Below are 24,347 nucleotides of genomic sequence, written 5' to 3'. Positions count from 1 at the left end.
GTTGTGATGGTAAATGTGCACATGAGGTGTCAGTTGGAAATGAGCTATAGGAAAATTGCTGAGGCAGTGGCAGTTTGAGCATAGACTAAATTTCGGTCAACAGATGGGCTACATAAAAGGAGGCAAAACTCACCAAACAAACAGACACAGAGGTGTGGTGCACATCTTCAATACCAGCGGAGGCAGGAGGATTTCTGTGAGTTCAAAGTCAGCCAGCTGGCCATGGTTTTCTGGAGTTAGAGATGGTCCAGCGAATCCAGGAATCCAGTGGTTGTGCGGTCCTTGAGGCTGGATGTCTCAGCCAGTCTTTAGTTCCTTCTTCTATGTCCTTTAAAAAACACTTTCAGCAGAAGGTGTGGCCCAGATTAGAGGTGGGTCTTTCCTCCTCAAAGATCTGGATTAAATGTGTGTCTTCCCACTTCCAAAGGTCTGGATTGCTCTGTTTTAGTTGTCCAATGGTTCCTGTTTTTCTATGTTCCTTAGGCTGGCCTCCTACCCTCTATGTAGACAAAGCTCACCATCAGATCCTGACCCTCCTGCTTTGACAGCTTTCAGTGCTGGGATCACAGGTGTGCACCACCAATTCTAACTTGGGACTCCAGTTTGTCAAAACTTGCACCAGGAGCCAGGAGAAAGTGGTGGCATACACCTTTAATTCTAGCACTTGGGAGGCAAAGGTAAATCTTTGTGAGTTGAAGGCCAGCCTGGCCTACTACAGATCAACTTCCAGGACAGTCAAAGCTACACAAAGAAATTGTTTTTTGTTTGTTTTGTTTGTCGTCTTTCGAGACAGGGTTTCTCTGTGTAGCCTTGGCTGTCCTGGACTCACTTTGTAGAGCAGGCTGGCCTTGAACTCACAGAGATCTGACTGCCTCTACCTGCTGAGTGCTGGGATTAAAAGTGTACAACACATGGACTTGGGGAGGGGCATGCATGCAGAAAGGAGGGAAGGGGGACCGGGAGGGGAGGAGAGAGGGGCTTATGGGGGATACAAAATGAATAAAGTGTAATTAATAAAAGTTAAATACAAAATAAAATAAAATGATTTGAATATTTAAAAAAAAGTGTACAACACAGCCTGGTGAGGTGGCTCATGCCTGTGATCCCAAAACAAACAACCAAATAACAAAATTGTACACCACAACCCAGTGGCCCTAAAGTCTCAAGGTGAGAAATTCCAGCTTTCCCGAGCTTTGACCCTATCCCTGAAGAAACAAATGCAGCTCTCATCTCAGTTATCTGAGCAAGAGCCCCTGCTGGTGGTGTGGGAACCTGACTTTGTGTCTCAGAAGGTGTGGCTGGTGTCAGGAGTCCCTTCTCCGGCAGACCAAAGTCCAGGCCTGTGCCCACGGTTGGTGTCACACTCCACTCAGCTGTGCTTAGCTGTGTTTGTTGATGGACTCTGACCTCTTGGACTCTAGACCTTATGACACGCATCTCAACCTCTGGTCTGGCTCCACTTCACCCTCACCCCAGTGATCCCCATGGGCCCTTTTCTGCTGCTATCTGCCAGATCCCAGGAAGCTCCACCTCAAGAGGCTCAGTCTCTCTGGAAGGAGTTGAAGCAGGTCCCCTTCATAGCATACTTCCCTGGGGCATCCATTACTCTATACTTCCGGTACCCTCTGGAGTTAGGACTCTTGGGGACACTGAAAGCCAGGGAATTGCTGTGAATTCCACATTCCCAGTGTTGTGTTTTATGTAAGTAGGGTGCATATCTGGAGTGGCCTAGCAGGGCGGGACAGGGAGGCTGCAGCTTTCCCCTCAGGCCATGTTTTCCACCCACTACAACCTGACCTGGCAATACATGTATGGAGAAAACTTCAAAAAGAAAATGTGCTGGCCACTGATGGCACACACCTTTAATCTAAGCACTAGGGAGGCAGAAGCAGAGGGTCTCTGAGTTCGGAGCCACCCTGGTCTACAGAGTGAGTTCTAGGACAGTCAGGGTTACACAAAGAAACCCTGTCTTGAAAAAAACAAACAAAAAAAAAAAAGGAAAATTTGAAATCAAGAGTGTCATATCACAGAACAGCCAGGACCACATGCACCCTGTCTCAACAAAACAAAACAAACAGCGTCACGGTGGGGACCTTCCTGACACCCTCTGAAAGAATATGAAAGTCAGGGTCAAGTATTTCCTTTATATTAGAAGATTTCTCTGAACACTTTCTCTGAGCCGCTCCGCCGTGCCTCCCCCACGTCCTCCTACTGCCCAGGAAGCCATCTCTTTTTCTCTCAATGAAGCTGCTCTCCAGGTTGGTTTTGTCCCTTCCTTTATTTTGAGGCAGGCTCTCCCGTAGCCTCGGCTGTCCTGGAACTCAGAGATCCTCCCACCTTCTGCCTCCCAAAGTACTGGCACTAAAGGTGTGAGGCAGCACAGCCCGGCCCTACCCAGGTTTTACTTTTATTTTTATATATTTTATGTATATGGGTGCTTTGTCTTCACGTACATTGCACATCAGAAGACAGCATCAGACACTTGTCAGCTGCCATGTGGGTACTGGGAATTGAACTCAGGACATTCGGAAGAGCAGTTAGTGCTTTTCACCACAGAGCCATCTCTCCAGCACCTTCCTGGGTTTTAAAGAGAAACCCACTTTCACATTAAGGCCTCTGTAATGACGCTGTCTCTGAGATGCTCTCCTCCCTCCAAGCCATACCCATGACCTGCCCACCATGGTCATGAGGTTCCGCTCCTTTTTCTAACAAAAGGTAGAGACGGTTGTAACCAGCATCGTCTAAACAGTCCTGAGACCCAGCAGAAGTGAGATAGAAAGCTGGAGAAGCTAAGGGGGCGGGAGAACTTGCCAGAAACAGATCTACATATGTAGGCAGGCAACTCTGCACCCCACCCCACCCCTGATTCTGGGGGCTGAGGACTCACCACAACTTGCAAAAGAAGATGCTGAGACAGGGCCATCAGGTGGGTGACCCAACTGCCCCAGCAGCTCCAGACCCTGTGAGGTCACTTCCCTTTCTCTGTAAGTGTCTTGGTGCATGAGGAGCTCCTTGGGCCATGGCACTATCACAGCCTGAGACCAGTATTCACAGTGAGGCTTTGCAGAGGTGGTTTAAATTTTGTTTAACCCAAAGTTCAGGGTATATTGGAATTTCCTCTAAAACTTTGGGGGAACCTGACAAATCATTTCAAATGAGCCAAATTTTGTTTTGTTCTAACTTCCCCATTATTCTTCACAACGTGTATCTGTGTCTATTATGTCTTGAGACAGTGTCTCCAGAAGAGTGCTTGCCTAGCCAGGTGTGGTGGTGTGTGCAGCCTTTAATCCCAGCACTCAGGAGGCAGAGACAAGCAGATCTCCATGATGCCTGGTGTACAGAGTGGGTCCAGGACAATCAGGGCTCTGTTACACAGAGAAACCCTGTCTCAAAAAACCAATAAAAGGAGAGAGAGGGAGAGAGACAGAGACAGAAAGACAAAGACAGAGAGTGAGAGCTTGCCTAGCATGCACAGAGCTCTGGGGTCAGTTTCCAGCATGACACTTGACATAACAGGGTACACATATAATCCCAGCAATGAGGAGGCAGAGGTAGGAGGATCAAGAAGAATCTTGAATTAGAATTCAAGTCCAGCCTGGCCTATGTAGACTGTCTCAAAAGCTGGAAGCAGGGGGGCTGAAGGGATGGCTCAGCCGTAAGTGTTCCAAGTTCCTTTACTCATGCAAAGGACCAGACTTCAGTCCCCAGTGGCCATGTCAGGAGGCTTACAACTGCCTGTAACTCCAGCTCCAGTGATCTAACGTTCTCTTATGAACTCTTCGAATGTCTGTACTCACATGCGCGCGCGCGCACACACACACACACATACACACACAGAGTGTATGCAGACCGACTTTGAAACATCATGACCACACCCAATCCCTTTCCTATAGTCTCTTCCGTAGAACTCATCATAATTACTGACAAGTGCTGTCAAGTTCAAACTTGTTGGTTTAAAGCTGTAAAGCTTTCAAAAAGATTGCTTGAATCTGGGTTTTTCTGGATTATAACCCTAAATAGTTCTAAAGAAATATAATTTATTTTGTTCTTAACTAGTCAAGCATGGGGGTGCATACCAATCATTCCAGCACTTGGAAAGCTGAGGCAGGAGAATCAGAATTTCACACTGATCTGGGCCATATATATAAATACATAAATTTTATATTTATTACATTTAATAAATGTAGTATGTGTACTATGTCTATGTAATATGTAAGTGCATATGTAATATGTTAAGTGTATGTGTATTTCAGGAGTCATGTGGATCCAGAGAATGAACTCAGGTCATCAAGGTTTGCCAAAAGGTACCTTCATACACTAGGTCATAAACAATTTTTTAAAGTAAAATTCAAATCAATAATTTTTAAAAAGTAAATTTAAAGAAAGCAGCATATGTAATTCTAAGTAGACTTGAAAGGGGTCTGCTTTGGTTGAGAATACTTTCTTGAGAGGCAACGCTTTCACAGGCAATGCTCTAGTGTCAGAACCTCAGATTCAGACTTCTCTCTGGCTCCAAGGATAGAGGAGAGTCACTTAATATTTTCTACCTGGACTTCTCCATCTAGAAAGAACATTGAACAGAGAGACACTGGGGCCTTCCCTAACTCAGCATCTGGAGGCTTGCCCACACCTGAGGCTGTTGGTATTTCCTTTCCATTTTCGATCATTTTGTTGACTTGCTTGTGATCCAAAAGATCTTGAGGTCAGAGTAAACAAACGTATAGAGAAAAAAAACCCCAGGGGAACTCTGTGAAAACTAAAATGTGTTCTTGAAACCCAATGTCTGTAGGGGTTGTACACATAGCTTTGATAAAACCAGCTGTGGCTCTCTGACCTCAGGGACTTTCCTGGAGAGGTCAGACCACCTTACCACACACAAAAATAATACTAACTTGTAAAACTAAGGATGTGTGTGTGGGATGCTATATTTACTCTCAAAAATGGGGAGAATTGAACCTTAGATAAAAAGGATATATGTATACGCCAGGTGTGGTTCAGGCCTATAATTCCAGCACTTGGGAAGAGGAGGAAGGAGGACAAAAGCTGAAGGTCACCCTTGGATACACAGTGATTTTTTTGCCAGTTTGGTTTCCATGAAGAGATGCAGGCTATCCAGGGTTGCACAGAGAGACCCTGCCTCAAAAATCAAAAGTGGACATGCATATTCTCCCTGTATCCTCACCACCTAAAAAGAGTTTAACATTTTGTAATTCATCCTTTCAAATGTCTTCATTTCTCCCATTTAAAGATTAATTCAAATCAGTCCGGTGAGATAAAAGTGGGTAAAAGCATTTGTTGTTACAAGCCTCACAACCTGACCCTCAGATTCCACAGTGGGAGGGGAAAACCAACTCTCAGAAGCCATCCTCTGACATCCACACATGCACTACGCAGGCGCACACATGCATCATCCACACAGCATAGGAAAAAATGTGTGTGTGTGTATACAAGTGAGCGTGTGCATGTGCAGACAGAAGAGGCAACGGGTGCGCTTTTTATCACTTGTAATCCTCTGAGGCAGAGGGGCGCTCTCTCTCTGATCCTGGAGCTTTCGTTTTCTCAGCCCCTTGCTTCCATTTATTGAGATAAAGTCTTATGCTGCTCACACAGCGTTCAAAGTCACTGTGTAGCCAGACTTGAACAAACAACAATGTTCCTACCTCAGTCCCCTAGCACCGGGGTAACAAATGGAAGCTGTGCTGTCTCTTATGACACGCTTTTGGTTTTGTGACAAGAGTCTCATGTCACCCAGGCTGGTTCATAGTCACCGTGTAGCTGAGGATAGCCTTCAATCCCTGATTCTCTAGCCCTTGTCTCCCCAGTGTTGAGGTTACAGGTGTGTCATCTTATGAGACTCTCTTTCAGCTTTTTTGTTTGGTTTTTGAGAGGGTTTCTCTGTGTAGCCTTGGCTGTCCTGGAAGTCACTCTGTAGACTGGGCTGGACTGGAACTCAGAGATCCACCTGCCTCTGCCTCACAAGTACTGGGATCAAAGGCATAGGCCACCTCTGACTGGCTCTCTTCTGTTTTTTTTGAGACCAGGACTCATGTAGCCCAGGCTAACCTTGACCTTGCTAAGCAGTTAAGGCTGGCCTTACACCCTGATCCTCTGCCTCCTAAATTCTGAGATTACAAACCAGGTATGATGCCAGCTCATCATTCTGTCTGCTAACTTGGTAGTTGTATGTCCTAAGAAAACATGACTAAGGAACAAAAAATCTGGAGTAGACTCTTTTGAACGATCTTGATGCCCTGCCAATGTTAGAAATGAACATTTTCATTCCGATCACCCTCAGTTTTATTCTTCATGACCTCACAGTTGTTTTCTGTGAGATAGATACAATTCAAACATGCCAGGAAAAATAGAGTTTGTTAATCTTTAATCAGGTTGAACCTTTGGGCAAACTATCAGCAATACTGCACTTGTGTAAGGTCCCGCTCTTCAAACCAGAATACAACACAAATCGTCAGGCGATTCCTAAGCTCCCCCCAGACAAGCTGACTTCAGCGGGCTCCTGGACACAGGGATCTTATGAGCCTGCTTTCAGTAGTCATCGTGATAAATCCCTGTAATCCCAGAAATCAGTAGGTAAAATCAGGCAGGTCCCTGTGAGTGTGAGGCCAGCCTGGTCTATAGAGTAGGTTCCAGGACAGCCAGGGCTATGCAGAGAGACCCTGTCTCCAAACAATTTCCCAGCAGAGAGATGGACACATTTTTTTTTTTTTTTCCTGAACTTCAGCTCCTGTTTGGGTTTTTCAGTGAGTACCTCTTTGAGCAAAGTATTTACAGCACTGATTTCATTTCCCTATCTGAAAAAGGTAACCATTAATAATACTGATGTGCCTGGGAGGACTGAGTGAGTCAGCATGTGTGTGAGCAACCCCTGGCAGAGGAGACTGTCTTAAACCCACCCTCCCATACTTTCCTCTTCCCCATTTCGCCTTGACTGGAGACGAAGCGGGAAGCCAGATGTGGGGCAGACTGGGATATACTTCACAGAAAGAGTGAAGGGAAATACCATAATAAATCAGAGATAACCGTGGAGTTTTTGCCCTTTTTTAAATTTTGGTTTTCTTCTCTTTGGAGTTTGTTAGATGAGTAAATTTGGTGTGTTTAAAAGATTAATTATTTTAAAATTATGTACGTGTTTTTGATATGATTTATTTTTATTGTATGTGTGTGTGTGTGTGTGTGTATAGGGGCCTGAAGAGTCTAGAAAAGGATGTTGGATTCCCTGGAGATAAGAGCCACAGGCAGTTGTGAGCTGGCTCATGTGGGTACTGGGAAGTAAACCTGGGTCCTGTGCAAGAGCAGCAAGAGCCCTCAACCATGAGACACCTCTCCGGGCCCCTTATCTGTGTTTTTGGTATAGTTATCAGAATGGGGAAAAATAAAATTAAAAAGGCTTCCTAGATGCTGAGCTGCGGCCATCAGCTGGGTGACCCAGCTGTCCCAGTAACTCCATACGTATATATGTTGCATATATAAAAATTTTTTGAGAAAGGGTTTTTTTTGTTGTTGTTGTTTTACTGTGTAGCCTTGGCTTTGTCTTGGAACTCACTCTGTAGTCTAGGCTGGCCTGGAACTCAGAGATCTGCCTGCCTCTGCCTCCCAAGTGCTGGGATGCTGGGATTAAAAGCATGCCCCAGCCTATAGAGTTACTTCATTATAAAAATAAATTTACTGGATAAATTTGTTACAAATAGTTAACAATGAAAATTCAAATCCCAACATACGTAGTCCAAGGCTACCCCCTCCCATCTTTCTAAAAAAGATCTCATGTAGCCCAGGGCTGACTTATACAACAGACTCTAGCCATAAAAATATTTCTCTTCAGATGGGCAGTGGTGGCGCACCCTTTAATCCCAGCACTCGGGGAGCAGAGGCGGCCAGTGCTACACAAAAACCCTGTCTCTACAGCCCCCTCCCCCCATGAAAAATATCCTCATGCCTTCTCCTCTCAAGCGCGGGTATTAACCCAGTGCTACCAACCGCTGGCAGAAGCTCATTTATTTGTGTGTACAAGCGTATGGAGGCCGGAGTTGGCCGTCAGGTGTACTGTCTTCAATCCCTTTATTGTTTGAGACAGTTTCTTAGGGAAGTCAGTGATCTGGGTAGGCTGTTTTCGGAGCCTCCTTTCTCTGGCATGCCCAAGGGCCACGCCTTTTCTTCTTGAGTATCTCATTATGCAAACGTGGCTGACCTGGCACTCACTGTGTAGGTTGGCCTTGAACTCACAGAGATCTGCCTGCCTTTGCCTCCCGAGTGCTGGGATTAATAGTGGTTGAGACCGGCGCCACCACCCTCGGCTGTCAAGCAGGCCTTAGACGCGAGAGCTGAGTATCTGATCTCAGGAGCTCAGGTCTTCATGCTTGCAGGGAAAGTTTATTAAGCCACGTCCTCAGTTGCCGGTCATCTCTTCCCCGACCCCATCTCCGAACCTAGTTGTATCTGGTAACAGGTGATACTGAGAAAACAGTTGGTGACAAGAATGGGCAGGTGAGCCTCTCTACAGCTTTCTAATCCTTCATCTTCAAACGGGACCTCAGAGCAGCAGACACAGCGCACGCGGGATAGTCATGTTTTGTCTTGCATTTTAAAGTCAGAACGAGATTTGCTCAGTTCTCGGGTGTTGACCTGCCTTTGCAGAGGATCGGTTCTGGCAGCCAGGGCAGTGTTCCTCTGGACCTGTGACTGATGCTCGCTCAAGGCCGCCTTTCCCTTCGCGAGACGCCATGCTAGGGTTGCGTAATAACAGAAGCAGTCATGAGAAACTCAAGTCAGAGGCCTGGAACCAGGCGTTCACGGCTGCGTCTCCTTGGGAACGTGTCTTTTTGCAGGAGTCGTCTCAGACGCGAGGAGCCCGCTCTTTGGTGCCCTCTGCACTTTGACCTTGCCTCGTTCCCCGTCCCTGAGGCGACTTCTGGTTTCCAATCAGAACAGGGGTGGGGTGACTTCTCAGAGAAACGCAACTGAAGCTCGTGACTCCTCCCACGCAGCGTGGGGACTCTGAGCGAAGCCAGAGACCCGCCCAGGGCTGCCCTTTCCTGCTTCCCGCTTCCCGGCCCCCGCCGCTCTGCCGCTCGGCCGCGGTGAGGTCACGCGAGGGACGTCACCGAGTTATGACGTCACTGAAGGCGGGCCTTCGGGAGAGGAAGGGGCGGGGCCCGGGCGGCCCCGCGCGTGCGCATTGGGCGCGGCGCGGGAGGAGGCGGAGGCGGCGGTGCTGCGAACCGCGGCGGCGGCGGCGGCGGCGGCGGAGGCGGGCGCCGGGGGGGTGGGAGGGGGGGGGAGCACGAGCCCGAAAGCTACCAAGAGAGGGAGCGAGCGGTGCGGCGCGGCGCGGCGCGCGCAGCCCATGAGGCGGTGAGAGGCCTGGGGCCTGCCTCGGAGCAGCGCGCGCGGCGCCGGCCAGCAGCGGGCCGCCCTCCGTGGGGCCCGGGCCCGGGCGCGGCGGCCGCCCGTGGAGAAGCGGTCCGGGGCGGAGGAAGCTGTGCGTCCGGGCCCCCCGCCATGGAGGGCATGGACGTGGACCTGGATCCCGAGCTCATGCAGAAGTTCAGCTGCCTGGGCACCACAGATAAGGACGTGCTCATCTCGGAGTTCCAGCGGCTACTCGGCTTCCAGCTCAACCCGGCCGGCTGCGCCTTCTTCCTGGACATGACCAACTGGTGAGCCGGCCTCGCGCGGAGCCAGCCCTACTGGCGGCGGCCTCGCGGCCCCGAGGGAAGGATCACCCGAGCTCGCTGGCAGGGCAGGGCAGGGCAGGGCAGGGCCCAGGCCGGGAGGTGGCTGGAGAACCCGGGCCCGCTGAACAGGAGGAGAGGGGAGAAGTCGTGGGCTTGAAGCCAAGGGAGTCGATCTGGGACGGAAGGGGTCTGCTCTGGGAGTAAAAAACAGAGGAGATGAGAGTTGGGAAGTGTTTTTCTTTCAAGTAGGTGTGAAGTAAAGGGCCTGAAGATGACAGGATTGTGAGGAAACTCGAGGGAAGTAAGTGTGTTAGGTGCTGAGGTCGAACTCCGGGCGCGGGAGAGGTCTCGGAGCTGAGAATAGATCGTGTGTGTCTCCATCTGAGGATAAGGAAAACATAACTCTTGGGGCGTGGGGGGCTGAACACAAATGATAATCAGCTGAGTCTGGTAAGGCTTGTGCCAGGGAGAAGTGAGATCTAATGGAGTGCCAAGACCTGGGAGAAGTCTTCTGAAAGTGGAGGAAAGGAGACATCTCGGGGCGGGAACTTCTGTCCTGGGCAGAGAGGGCCTTGGGAACTTTGACAGGCTTCCCGAAGGCAGGGGAACTGAGGGAATGGAGGTGGGCTTATTGGACGGAGCACCACTATAAAAATGGTTAGTCTGGGTACCGAGTGTTTTGGCTTGTAGGTCTGTACGACCAATGTGGGGAGGAAGATTATCTCAGGGGACAGAGGTGTCTCTTGGTTCTGACAGCAGCGCTTGCTGGTTTTCATCAAGCAAGACTTTGCCCTGGTCTCCGGGTAGGGATTGAGCTCACTCGGGATGAGGAAGGGACTGGAGACCATTAGACTGCCTTTGAAAAGCTCTGAGGTGAAGCCGCTAATCTGGATTTGGGCAGAAGGCAAGGAGGTGCATGCCCTTTGCCCCATGTGGAGCATTCAGTGCCCTGACGTGTGGAATCTTGTTTCTCTTGGCATCCCTTGAACAAACTTCAGTTTATTTCCATGTCCACCAGATGCCTCTAGCAATGCCTGAAAAGAGGTTGTAAGCTTAGATTTTTATCCCGCAGTTTGCCTAGTGCCCCTCCCCCTGTGATGTTTATCTGTATAAGAACCAGTGGTGGAGTATGTGTTTTCATTACTGGTCTTCAAAAAAAAGAAAAACCCAATCATTACAACAAAAAAAGGGACTGAATTTTTAGCGTTTTTGGCATGCTCTGGGGAGGTATTGAATGCAGGACAGTCTTTAGAATTAAATAATTACTTAAGAGCTCTGTAGCGTTAAAAAAAAATCTTAGAGGTTTATTTTATAATAACGTTTAAATATGTACATGTGTGTGCAGGTTCTTTTGGAGACCAGAGGCATCACATACACCTGGGCCGGGGTTACAGGGGGTTGTGAGCTGCTGCTTGCCGTCTCTCCAGCTCCTGTGCTGTGTCTTAGGTCCAGATGATCGGGTGCGAGGATTGTGCTGACTTTCTGAGCACCAGCTAGGTGGGTTCACACCTTTAATCCCTGCACCCAGGAGACAAGGGCAGGCAGGTCTCTGAGTTGAGGCCAGCCTAGACTACCCGCAGCAACTAGGGCAACTAGGGGTGCACAGAAGAGAGCTTGTCTCGATTTTATTTTATTATTATTATTATTATTATTATTATTATTATTATTTATTTATTTATTTTTTTGGTCAAGTGGAGGTACACAGCTTTAATCTCAGCTCTCAGGAGACAGAGGCAGGTGGATCTCTGAGTTCAAACTTTACAGAGTGTGTTCTGGGAGAGCCAGGGCTGCATAGAGAAAACCCTCTCTTGAAAACAACAAAACCAACCAACAAAACAAAAATTGTGAACATCAACCTATGCCTGAAACAAAATGATAGGTTATGGACTGGTGAAGGGATATTGCCCTGGTATAGATTCTGAGAGCTGTGTCTATGTAGAGGTTTTGTTTGTTTGTTTGTTTTTCCTTGTCCGCATCCCCCATTTACACTAGGAAGCTTGGCGAGTTGTGGCCAGCTTGGTAGGTACTGAACAGACTAAGGACAGTTGATCCTTGGTCTTCTGAGCGAGCCATTGGGCCCAACTAAGTTCTTAGTGCTGTCCGTGTTTATTACCATAGTTAGATTCTGACTACAAAGCCAGCGTAATTAGTTTCACGGGCTTGAGGGTATGTGCCATCTAAGACTGTTTCAGGGTTTGTGAAAAGTGAGGAACAGGTGAGGCACCGTAGCAAAGAAAAAGTCCTTAACCTGACTTCCCTCATAAAAAAAAAATAGTCAGGCTTCGGTGGCTCATGCCTTTAATCCCAGCACTTGGAAGACAGAGGCAGGTGGATCTCCGTGAATTCCTGACTAGCCTGGTCTACAACAATTCCAGGAAAACCAGGGCTGTTAAACAGAGAAATCCTATCTGAAAATAACAAAACAAAAAGAGAACCTGAGTACCAAAAGTTGACCTGACCACCATACAACTACATGAAGTGTCCACACAAAGTAGTAATTAATAAAGGCTGGGTAGTTGGTTCAGCTGTTTTTGATCTTTTTTTTGTTTTGTTTTTTAATTTATTTTCTTTATCTTATTGAGTGTACTGTGAAAGAGGGCAAATGGGCTGGGAGGTAGGTAGACTATCATCTGTGTGTCAAAAGAAAGGGCCATCTTCCTGTTGTTGGGTTTTGTTTGGTTCTTGAGACAGGGTTTCTGTGTGTAGTCCTGGCCATCCTGGAACTTGCTCTCTAGACCAGGCTGGCCTCAAACTCAGATTTGTCTGCCTCTGCTTCCCTAGTGTTAGGATTAAAGGCGCATGCTGCCTGGCTGTTTTTTTTTTTTTTGTTTTTTTTTTTTGTTTTTTTTTTTTTTTTATGAGACAGGATCTCATAAAACTCTGGCTGTCCTACCTAGGAACTGTCTGTAGACAGGGCTTCATGGCCTAGAACTCACGAGAGATCTGCCTCCCTCTGCTTCCCAAAGTTCTTCAATTAAAGGCATGTGTCACTACCTGCCCCATTCGTTTTTTTAATTAAAAAAAAAAAAAAAATACTAAGTTCTCAAAACACCGAAAAAAACAGAGACCACGTCACCAAGCTGTGTACTTAAGAAGTATGTCCTGAGCCACCAGGGTGGATGACCACAGGAGGAAAAAGTGATTTTTTTCACACTGGGTTTCTGCTCCAGCTCTCTCACTGCACCTTCACTTAACATCAGGCTTCTGGCTGTGCTGACAACAGGAGGGTGTTACTGTCTAAGAATGTTTCCTCCGTTTCTTTCTAGATAGTCTGTTCCCCAGCAAGGAACATCCTTGGGGTGGTGCTGCCATATTCCCGTAGAGGCAGGAGGACCAAAAGTTCAAGGTCTTCCCAAACTGAATAGCAAAACCAAGGGCAGCCTGGTGTACATGAGACCTTTCTCAGAGATAAGAACATACTCAGTTCACCCATGGTATGTGTGGCCAGCGAGCCAAAAAGTAACCACTGTTTCATGATTCTGTGAGACAGCCTAGGAGGTTTCAACACTTAAACCACATAGCATGAACCTAACTAAGAATGGCCAAGGGAGGAGCCACACTCACCAAATCAGTCCAGTGCTAACTCCTAAATTAAGGTCCTCTAAAATAATGTGTTGCTGAGTGGTGGCACACACATTTAATCCCCACACTTGGGAGGCAGAAGCAGATTGATCTCTGAGTTAGAGCCCAGCCTGGTCTACATAGTCTCTGTCTCTCTTTTTTAAAAAATGTGTTTTATGTGGATGAGTGCTCTATCAGCATGTACACCTGCACACCAGCAGAGGGCACCAGATCCCTGTGTAGGTGATTGTGAGCCACTATGTGGGTGCTGGGAATTGAACTGAGGACCTCTGGAAGAGCAGACAGCACTCTTAACCGCTGCTGAGCCAGCTCTCCAGCCCTGAGCATCTCTGTCTCCCCCTCAAAAACAAAAACAAAACAAAACAAAAAAAACCCAGGATTTTTGCTGAGAACTTCACCTGAACACATAGACAAGAGAATACTTTAGAGAAGTTTAAAATCCACTTAACAATGAATTGTACCTTAAATTACTTAGGATGGTAAATTCCTTTGAGTGTACCTTAGGTTTTCTTTAAATTTTGATACAGGACAAGGATTCCCTTAGCCTGGCTGACCTATAACTTGGTGATTGTCCTGTCTCAGCCTTCCACATGGATTATAGGCCATCTCCTACGCAATCTTTCTTTTATTTCTTTGAGACTGGGTTTTAATATGTAGCCTTGGCTGTTCTGAAACTCCCTATGTAGTCCAGGCTGGCCTGGAATTCAAAGAAATCTGCCTGTCTCTGCCTCCTTGGTGCTGAAATTAAAGGTATGTGTCATCGTGCCTGGCTTCCTATAAATTCTTTATTCATAGCCCAGTGGAATGTATGAAAAAAAAAATCCACTGATAGGAGTTACACTAACATACAAGATATTCCATTTAGCTTTTTTTGGTGCTTCATATTGAACCCAGGACATAATGAATGCTAGGCAACTGCTCTAACCACTGAGCTATACCCATCCTTCAGTTTGGCCTCTGGATACTGAGTTTACTTATGTAGGACATAGTCACTGATGACCTTTGTTAAAGAGGAAGTTCTATGGATACCAACACCATTGCTGGCAGTTTAAGTAGGTACTAGAAAAATGTTCTCTAAAAACCGTAATTTAAAAAACCAAACTATTTAATCCGATCAGTGGTGGCACATACCGTTAACCCCAGCACTTGTGTGTCTGTGTCAGTATGTACACAAGCATGTTGCAGGTGCCCATAGAGGCCAGAGGACTGAGTCAGTTCATTCATTACACTGTATCACAGTGGAGAGGCATGCTGACAGCAAGCATGATGGGAGCTTTACATTTTCCTGGATCTGGTGTTATAGGCAGTAGTGAGTCAGAGTCACCGAGTGTGCATGCTGAGAAGGAAGGAGAAGTGCTTTCAACCTCTGAGCCTTCCCTCCAGCCCCAGGCAGGGTTTAAGCAAGTATGTTTGGGGCAGATGCTTTGTAGTATAAAAGAAAAAAAGCAGGAGACAATTGCTCATGCCATAAATTGCTCTGATGGGCAGTTCAATACCTGAGGCCATCAGAGAAAAGTTGTGTGGTACCCAGGAAGATGCTTGAATCTACACTGAAGTGACTGAAATTTCAGACCGCGATTCAGGATGTGCACAGACTTACATAGCTGTTGTGGAGTTTGTTTTCTATAGGGATGATGAGATTGTGAGTGACAAGTATGGAGTTGATTGGTTTTGGTATAAAATATTGGTACGGTGGTATTGTTAAGAATGAGAAAAATCGCTTCATAAAACTGACTTGTTTTGAGGCAGGATTCTGCTGTGTAATCCTGGCTGGCCTGGAACTTTAACTTGCTGTGTAGACCAGGTTGGTCTGAAGTTTATCTGGTTCCTCCTGCCTCTGCCTCTTAGCTCGCTTGATATTGCAGGTGTGAACCAGCAGGCCTGGCGAAGTCACCCCAGTGGGCTCACAGTGCTTCACAGCAGTTACCCCAGAAGCAGCTACAACCTTTACAATTGCCCCCACTCCTCCTGTCTAGGCCCCTACCACCGATGCTGGCAACTGTCCTCAGTTCTGCTACCTCAGATGGAACTAGTCTATAAATAGAATGATAAAATATTTGACCTTTTGTGTCTGGCTCCTTTCTTCCTTTTCCCCCATCTCTGTCCTGTCTTTCTCTTTTCCTTTCCTTTTCCTCCCGAGCCTCACACACCTGCTAAGGAAGCACTGAGTCTTTAAGCTGCATCCCAGACCTTGTCTGGCTCTTGTTTGATATAGCATGCTGTTTTCAGTCCTTGTGTTTTATGGCCGAGTAATATTCCACTCTGTGCGCGTCTTTGGTCTGCTGGAGGAGGTCTGGGTGCTTCTGCTGGCTGGAGTGAAGAGTGCTGTTCTGAGTTCGTAACTGCTTGAGCACCTACCTCACCAAGTGTAGCGTGCAGCCAGTGCGATTGCTGACGAGCGCTGCCCGGTGGCTGATGGTTTTATGTTTCCTTTCTCTCTCTCTTTTTTTTTTTTTTTGGATTTGTTTTGGTTTTTCAAGACAGGGTTTTTCTGTGTAGCGTTGGCTGTCCCGGACACCCTTTTACATTTCCACAAGTGATTAATGAGAGCCTGTCCTAGTTTCTTCACATAATCATCAAGACAGCTTCTTTAACACTAAACCATCCTAGTGAATGTGAAGCAATACTTTGTTATGATTTTTCAGATGTTTTACCGTGTGTGTGCATGGCGGATATGGGTGCTCCCATGAGTGTGTAAAGTCAGGACTTTTTGGCTTGTACGGCGAGCACCTTTATCTGCTGAGCCATCTTGCCAGCCCCTTCCTTATGTGGATTCTCACTGTCCTAGTTCCGTATATCTTGTGTGTGTGTTGACCATTTGTACACGTTCTTTGTGAGGATCTCTCTTCTAGTCCTTTACCCCTTTGCAGTTGGCTTTACGTGTTTGCTGAGGTTGGAGGTCTTTCTATGTTCTGGGGGTAGAGACATGGCTTGTCAGTATTTCCCCAGTCTCTGTGAGTACTGACTTCTTTGTGGAGGTATTTTCTGTAAAAGGAGCTTTTATTCGCCCCTTTTAATTGTTGGCTCAGAAGGCGTAGTGCCTCCGTCTCCTAACCTAGGCCTAGTCCTGGAAGCTTCTAGCAGTCTAACCTAGGTCGTTTTCAGTCTTAACAAGCTTACCCTTTCTTGTCTCTCTGAGCTCTGGGCTGGATCAAACTCCTCTCCCAGCTGACTTACTCAATCTTGTTTTTCTCTCGTCCTCTGAATTGCGCTGCTTGGCCTCAGACAAATTCCAGCAATCTTCTGTCTCTTTCTCATTCTCTGGCTTAGTCTTCACCAGTGTCTAGCTTGTTCGCTCATTCAACCTCTCTAAAACTGCTTCCTCTCTCTCTCTACATTGGCCATATCTTATTCTGTCCAATCTTTCTCTGATTTGTCACCTTTTTCCCCACTCAATTAGACATCACTTTCAAAAAAGGGTGCTTCCTTCTACAAACTAACTTTACCTTCATTGCTTTGGATTAAAGGCATGTCCCACCACCCTTGGACACAAACTTTTCTTTACCTGAAACTTGCTTTATACCAGGCTGGCCTTGAACTCAGATCTGCTTGCCTCTCTCTCTTGGATTAAAGGCTTGTATTCCAGCTGGACCACACAGACCTGGAAGGCTTTGGATGTGATCTCTTGCCAGAGCAGCCATGTTCTGTGTTAAAATTCCTCCAATTTTTTATTGCGTTTATTTGTGTTCATGTCCCACACACAGCTTTGGGTTCCCAGTGGTAAGCTTTCTTCTCAGAATGCACTGTCTCCTTTCTGCCTGACTTAGGAAACCACGGTGGGGGGTGGGGGAAGGGGTTGTTTGTTTTTGTTGTTTTATTTTCTGGAATTGGCACATTTAGCACCATTCTTAGAACACTCTTCTGAACGCTTGGGTTTCTATGACATCATCTCACACATAAACTTCCTCAGGAAATGCCCCTAAGCATCGTGTGCAGTGTTGTAGGCATGGTGGGTGTTCAGTGAGTGTGCCGAAGCAGTTCATGAGCACTGAGAGGCACATTTACCGCTGGACTGCGTCTCGCTCTGGAGTCTCGCACACTCGGTCCCACCTCAGCTGGTGGGAAGGCTTTGTAGTCCGTGTTTCTGTCCTCACCTCACCCGTTCCACCATGCGCATGCAGGGTCAGGTGGTCTTCCTCTGGGTTCCAGGGGTCAGCTCAAGCCATGGGGTTGGCAGAGCAAGTATTTATCTGTTGAGCCAACTGCCGGGACCCTTTTTCCTTCTTAATTCCTGGGAATTGAACCTGGGCCGCCAGGTTCAATTGAGATCGGAGCTCTGCCATATCCCTGTTTCTTAGTGACATAGATCCTCAGCCTTCCAATTGCTCTTTTATGGGTGTGCCATAATTGGAAGGTAAAGGGGCCAGGTTTGGTGATAAGTGTCTGGGTTAGTACTTGGGAGATGTGTGGAGCACTCACACTGGAAATGGTCGCCAGCTCACAGACCATCCACTCCGGTGATGGACCAGCATGAGACACATCACTAAAGTGCTGAGGGATTACGGGTGTGAGTCGCCATGCCTGCTGCCTGTGTTCTGCTCTTCATTGTCTCTTCATGCACCTCCAAACCTCCCCATGCTCTGGTCTCCACATCGCTAGTGCTAGGATTACAGGTGTTTGTGTGAAGTCTTGTCCCCCCGTGCATTGCTGGGGTTGTTCGGCAGGCTCTCTACCAAGCTGAGCCAGTCCACAGCCGCTTTTTATGGGTTTTTTTTCTCTTTTCTATTTATGGAGACATCTTAGTGGGTTTTTTAAATTAATTGTTTAAAAGATTTATGTGTCTGAGTGTTTTGTCTGTATGGTGTGTGGACCATATGTGCCTGGCATTCATGGAGGCCAGAAAGGGCCATCAGACTTCCTGAAACTGGAGTCACAGGCTGTAACTCCATCAGGATGTTAGAACTGACTTCGGGTGTTCTGCAAGAGCTCCAGAGCTCCTCACTGCTGGGTCATTGCTGGCTCAGGAAGTTTTTTCTCTTCCCTTTTGTACTTACATCAGAGACCTGCACTCTGTTAGCAGGGGTTGGAGTAAAAATGTGTGCTTAGGCTAGTTCTGCTGTTGTGCCCAAATTGCTGGAGAGTTTTATGTTCCAATGGGTACATTGTAGGCTCGCACTTCTGAATCTTCAGGTTGCCTTACCATTTTTTCTTCTCTTTTGTTTTGTTTGTTTTTCTAGACAGGGTTTGTATGTGCAGCCTTGGCTGCCCTGGAACTCACTCTGTAGATCAGACTGGCCTTGAACTTTGAGACTCCTCTGCCTCTGTCTTTCAAGTGCTGGGGTTAAAGCTTTTGTCACCACCACCCGGCTAACATTTTTTATTTTTCAATGGGAACAGCAACACTTGGTTCTGAAAATCATTTATTTAGTTTACAAGCCTCCAAAATAAGACAGCCACTGGGTCTTTACACTGTTGTCTTTTTTTGTAGAAAAATATCCTTTTAAATGTTTGGAACATGGTTTTCGCATGTGCCTTACAACTTTCTGTTAACTCCCATCTAACACAGATCAAAGCACCAACCTTTGATATATGTGTACTGAATGTATACAGAGTTCTTTAAAAAAAAAAAAAAAAAAATCTGCCAGGACGTTCCAGGACAGCCAGGGCTACACAGAGAAACTCTGTCTCCGAACAAACAGTACCAAATCTGTTGTGTTCTGTGTTTGGCCTGCATATGCGGCTGTGCCACATGTGCCTATTTGGTGTCCTAGGAGGTCAGGGGAGGGCGTTGATCCCCTGAGCCTGGGGTTCCAGAGGTCTCTGAGCTGCTGGGCCCCAGGAGTTGAACCCGGGTCCTCTGAGAGAGTACTGGGTGCTTTAACCACGGAGCCATCTTCCGCCTTCCATGTGTGCAGGCTTTACAGTATATCCTGATTGTCACTGTGTGAGGTGTCTAGAATGGAGGGTGGATGGGGATGTCGGGATGAAAGGACTGTGCTCTTTGTGTAACCACTTGAATGTCTGTCAGGGAGGGAGCCGTGCAAAGCCTGCCTAGAGACTCTGAGGCATGAGGGGATTTCATTAGCATTTTCTGTGATGGATTGTTTGAACATCCATTTGTGGAATTTTTTTAGTTTTTAATTATAAAATGTCTGCAAACTTGCCTGACCTGTCTTTTCTTGTTGTGACTTATGACTTAAATTCATCTGTTCAGGACAGAAAAGATAGGCATCCTCCACAATGAACGCTTGTTTTTTAGAGTCTCCGGTGTATTCCCTGCTGGCCTAGAACCCACTGTGGAGAGGCTGGTCTGGTATTGACAGTAGTCTGTCTATAGTTGCTTCCCCAGTGCTGGGATCACAGGTGTACATAGCAATACCAAACTCCTCCATTTCTGCATGGGTGGCCAAGGTTTCATGTAGACAAGACTGGCCTTGAGCTACCCCTGATTGGCCTGCCTCAGCTGAGTGAACCCTGGAATTAGAGATGTGGGCCACCACATCTGGCTCATTAGTTCAGAGCTTCTCAAGAATTTATCAGGTTGCCTCCTTGAAGGGTGTTGAAATTCATCTTGATGATTAGGCAGTAGAGAACCTGCTGAGAAGTGGAAGACTTTTCTTATCTGTCAGGTAAAAGGTCTTAATTGTCTTGTGTTTCCTTGATTGCTGGTGTGGTTCAGGGCTTTGCAAAGCGGGCTATTTCTTTGTTTTTGTTTTTTTCCTTTTTCCTTCTGTCTCCCTAGTGTAGCCTGGGGCTGGCTTGAACTCACTATGTCTCTAAGGCTGACTTGGAACTGAGCCTCTTGCCCTCTGCTGCCCTCAGTGTGCTCTGTCATGGGTAATTGGCTGTCTTTACTTAGGAAAAAAAAAAAAAAAGAACCCTATCTATGTACAGGCCATCTAGATTTCAAAATCATTAAGATTTTTACTTTTTTTTTCCACCAGAACTTTTTTTTTTTTTTAATGTTCTTAGGTTTTATGTTCAGGGTGTTTTGTCTGTGCACCATGGTTCTATTATTTAAAAAAAAAGATATATGTTGTTTGTTTGTATGAATGTGTCTCAGGGGTGTCAGTGGAGGCCAGAGGCCTCAGATGCCCTGGAGATAGAGTTACAAGTGACTGTGAGCTGCTTGATCTTTCTATGTTTTCATTGGTCATTTGTATTTTCTGTGACTTGTGTGACTCAATTTATATGAGGTGTTTTCATAGTAAGGAAAATAGCTGAATTCAGTACTCACTTTTGTTCTAATTTCTTTTTTTCGTCCCTTTCTTAGCCTACAGATACTTAGACTGTAAGCCCTCAGTCCCCTGTCCCCTCCTGTAGTGCTTGTTTTTAAATTCTGATTTATTTGGGGTGTCTGGGCCTTTACCTCCCTTCCAACCTCCAAACCCTACAAAGGAGAGATGTTAATGGTAGAGGGGCCCAGACCCCTTTACTTCTCACAGCTGTGTAGGGTCGATGGGTTCCATAGGGCTCTGTACCAATCTCTGTCAACTGCAGATGCTGCTTGCATCTCCTCCACAACACTGTGCCCTGAAGCGTTTCTCTGTCTGCTCCAAATCTCCACACAGTCTGTCTCTGGTCTCTAAACTGCCACTCAACACAAACCACACTTTGTCTTTCTGGTTCTCATATTTATGTCCTCAGAGCTCTAGACCACATCCCTCTCAGCCCCACGACGCAGACCGCTCACACAAGACAATTACCAGCGGTGGACACACTAAAGCCCAATTAATATCCCACACTTGGGATTAAAACAAAAACATATTTACATAACATAACTGAGTTTACAAAGAAACCAAAACTTCATTACACCCTCTGCCCCCTCCCTCCCTCCTTTCCTCTTTCCCTCCCTACTTCCCTCCCTCTCTCTCCCTCCCTCCCTCTCTCTCTCTTACTCCCTCCCTCCCCTTCCTTCCTTCCTTCCTTCCTTCCTTCCTTCCTTCCTTCCTTTCATTCTCTTTTGAGATAGGGTTTCTCTGAGGTTTGGCCTCAAACTTGGAGATCCACCTGCCTTTGCTTTTACAATCTTCATGAAGATAGGTCTGTAGGGGCTAGAGAAGAGCACTGGCTGTTCTTCCCAAGGAAGGTCTTGAGTTCAATTCCCAGCAACCACATGGTGGCTCATAACCATTTATAATGGGAACTGGTACCCTCTTCTGACTTGCAGGTACACGTGCAGACAGAATACTGTATTTAAAAAAAAGGTTAAAAAAAGAAAGCTCTGTAAGCTGATATATGATTCATTATTAGAATATTCTCAACATGTAGGAGTCCTGAGTTCAATTCTCAGTATCACATAAAAAAAAAAAAAAAAACTTTCTACAATAGAAGTTATTCCTTTTGCTCATTTTGCCCCTTAACTTTGTTTATAACACTTTGCTTTAATTATGTGACCCTCTCTCTATGGGTTTTTTTAATGACGCACATAATCCACCTGTTCCCTTCCTTGCCCTCTTTTGGTTCAGTGCTGGGAAATGAAGCTAGTCTTTACTTTTTGATTCTTGCTTTTCCTTTCATACTTAAACCCCACCCCACCTAAGCGGTTTATTGGGATTTGAACCTATGGTTTTGTGTATGATGGGCAAAGATCTCTTTCAACTGGCCAAAAGCCCCAAATTGGGCTTTTTTTAAATAGCTGATATTCATTTGTAAACGTGACAAGTCAGTATGATGTGACTTAGGGATTAGGGAATGAAATGGTTGCTATTGTTAGACAGGATATAAATTCACTTACGAGGCTGCCAAGCAAGCACGTCTGGGAGGGATTTTCTAGATCAGGTAGTTGAGGCTCCAGATCTTCCTAGATTACGTGTGGAGACCACCTACTCTTTTCAGTTCCCAAAAACCTTGAAAGAGCTGTGCATGAGGACTGTCTAGGGCTTCTTTATCTGCTTGTTTCCAGACAGGGCCTCCCTGTGCAGCTTAGGCTGGCCTTGGCCTTGAACTTGACCCCGTAGCAGGCCTCTTGCCTAGCTGGTGCAGTGGTGACAGGCTTGTGTGTCTGGGTGGGTTGACGTGTTTACAGCCGTTTAATTGCTTGCTGCTTCTTGAGCCACCAGCAGTTTTGGGTTACTTTTTTCTTCAGTGCTGCCGCCCAAACCCAGGGCCTGGTGAATGCTGTGTCCCCAGATCCCCAGGTCCTCTCAGTTATGCCACCATGCACACTTCGTCCCTGCCCTTCCTTGTGTCGGCCCTCCTGCTTCATGCCCTCTGCTGCTGAGGTCACAATGTGAGCCGCCACCTGGCACTGGCTTTTTCTGCAGTCTTTTGCTGTCCTGGATATAGTAATAGTCACGATTTTTTATTTGCTTGGTTTTCTAGGTAATTTTTTGTTTGTTTAAAGGCTTTGTTTGTTTGTTTGTTTTTGATTTGGTTTTTTTGAGACAGGGTTTCTCTGTAGCCCTGGCTGTCCTAGAATTGGCTCTGTAGACCACACTGGCCTCTAACTCACAGGGTTCCACTTGCCTCTGCCTTCCTAAGTGCTGGGATTACAGGCGTGCGCCACCACACCCAGCTCTTCCTTTCAGTATTGTCAGATATTTTAGGGGTCCTCTCAGCCCCTTTTCCCCACTTTCATTTTTAAAAAGTATTCAGAGGAACTGGAGAGGTGGCTCCGTGATTAAAGCATTGGCTGTTCTTGCAGCAGACCCAGGTTGGAGTCCCAGCCACTGACATGATGACTCATGGTAGCTCCAGTTCCGGGGCATCTGATGCCCTCTTCTGCCTTGGTGGGCAGTGCACATTTGGTACACAAACTCACATAGGGAAAACTTACCCATGTACAGAAAGTGAATATAAATATTTAAAAGATATTTTCTGCCAGGCATTATGGCATATGCCTTTAATTCCGGCACTTAGAAGTAGGGGCAGGTGGAACTCTGAGTTTGAGGCCAGCTTGGTTTACATAATGAGTTCCACGACAGCCAGACTTATGGAGAGAACCTGTCTCAAAACAAACAAAAAACCCACTGGTCTTCCTTGTTGAGCCTGATTCATGGTTCTCAGCTTCAGCTTTCATTTCTTGTAATTAGAGCCTGTTTCTTGGAAAATCTTCCATCCCCTTAAAATTAGGCTTTTTCAAAGTGCAGTGGAAATATTTCAGACTTTGGCATTCTGAATCAACTTTTTTCATACTCTGACCCATAATTGGCTTGGCTGTCCATTTGAAGGTTGGCAGTGTTTTTTTTTCCCCCCCAGGATTTTGAAGGTCTGGTCAGTTGCTGATATAATTGTCTTGGTTCTTCTTCGAATGAATCATGTTCTCTCCATTCTCTGGAAACTTTTGACAGCTGCTCTGACCCAGAGCCCTTGGGTTGGACGGCACTGCCGTGTACCGTAGCATGTTTTCAGACACTGTGCTCAGCCTCGGTGGGCCCTGCCAACTCCTCCTGGCCTTGGAAATTTTCCTATTTAATTTTGAGTCAAATCTCACATTATAGTCCCAGCTGACCTTCAATTCGTGATTCTCCTGCTGCAAGGCCTCCCAATTGCTGGGCTAACAAAGTTACACTACCAGAGTACTGCTGTGGTAGCTCCTGTCTGTTCCTTTCTGGCTTTTTGTTTGAAAAAGGATGATTTTAGTCAGGTTCTCAGAATGTAGCTCTCACTTGCCTGGCATTGGAAACCCCTGGTCTTGAACTTTGGTCATCTTTCCTGGCTCCATTTCATAAGTGCTAGGTTTTTACATCTTTTCGTTTTTTTTAGAGTGAGGAGTCCCTCTATGTAGCGCTGGCTGTCCTAGACTCCCTAGAGACCCGCCTGTGTCTGCCTCCCGAGTGCTGGGACTAAAGAATAGCCACCACTGCCTGGCCAGCCAGTGGCTATTTTTGCATCTTGATAAAATTATTTATTCCTGCTTTTTCTTTTCTGGGTGATCTCTTCCAGTGTTGTCATCATTAAATTGTGTTTTGTTTGTTTGAGACAAGGTATGTAGAGGGATTTTAATTCAGAACATGACTCCTGGCAAGAGATCCAAAGCCTTCCAGGTCTTTGTGGTCCAGCTGGAATACAAGCCTTTAATCCAGGAGGCAGAGGCAAGCAGATCTGAGTTCAAGGCCAGCCTGGTATAGAGCAAGTTTCAGGTAAAGAAAAGCTTGTGCCCAAGGGTGGCGGGACATGCCTTTAATCCAAAGC

At 46.5% G+C, this 24,347-nt stretch overlaps 1 protein-coding gene across 3 annotated transcripts in view; it reads left to right on the top strand.

Annotated features, from left to right (window-relative positions):
* Positions 1–9,285: 9,285 nt before the first annotated feature.
* The window catches only part of Ilrun (inflammation and lipid regulator with UBA-like and NBR1-like domains), a 64,673-nt gene continuing 49,611 nt past the window's right edge, over positions 9,286–24,347 (top strand). Inside the window, exon 1 of one of the 3 annotated variants that reach the window (XM_021630077.2) lies at positions 9,286–9,671. In XM_021630077.2, coding sequence (XP_021485752.1) covers positions 9,514–9,671 — 158 coding nt within the window. In that variant the 5' untranslated portion in view covers positions 9,286–9,513. The remainder of the gene's footprint in view (positions 9,672–24,347) is intronic. The other 2 variants (XM_060369154.1, XM_021630074.2) reach the window with 2 other exon arrangements.

The sequence above is a fragment of the Meriones unguiculatus genome, chromosome 16, assembly GCF_030254825.1.
Source record: "Meriones unguiculatus strain TT.TT164.6M chromosome 16, Bangor_MerUng_6.1, whole genome shotgun sequence".
NCBI classification, from domain to species: domain Eukaryota; kingdom Metazoa; phylum Chordata; class Mammalia; order Rodentia; family Muridae; genus Meriones; species Meriones unguiculatus.
Note: the sequence above shows the minus strand (reverse complement) of the source record. Positions and strands in the feature narration are given on the sequence as shown.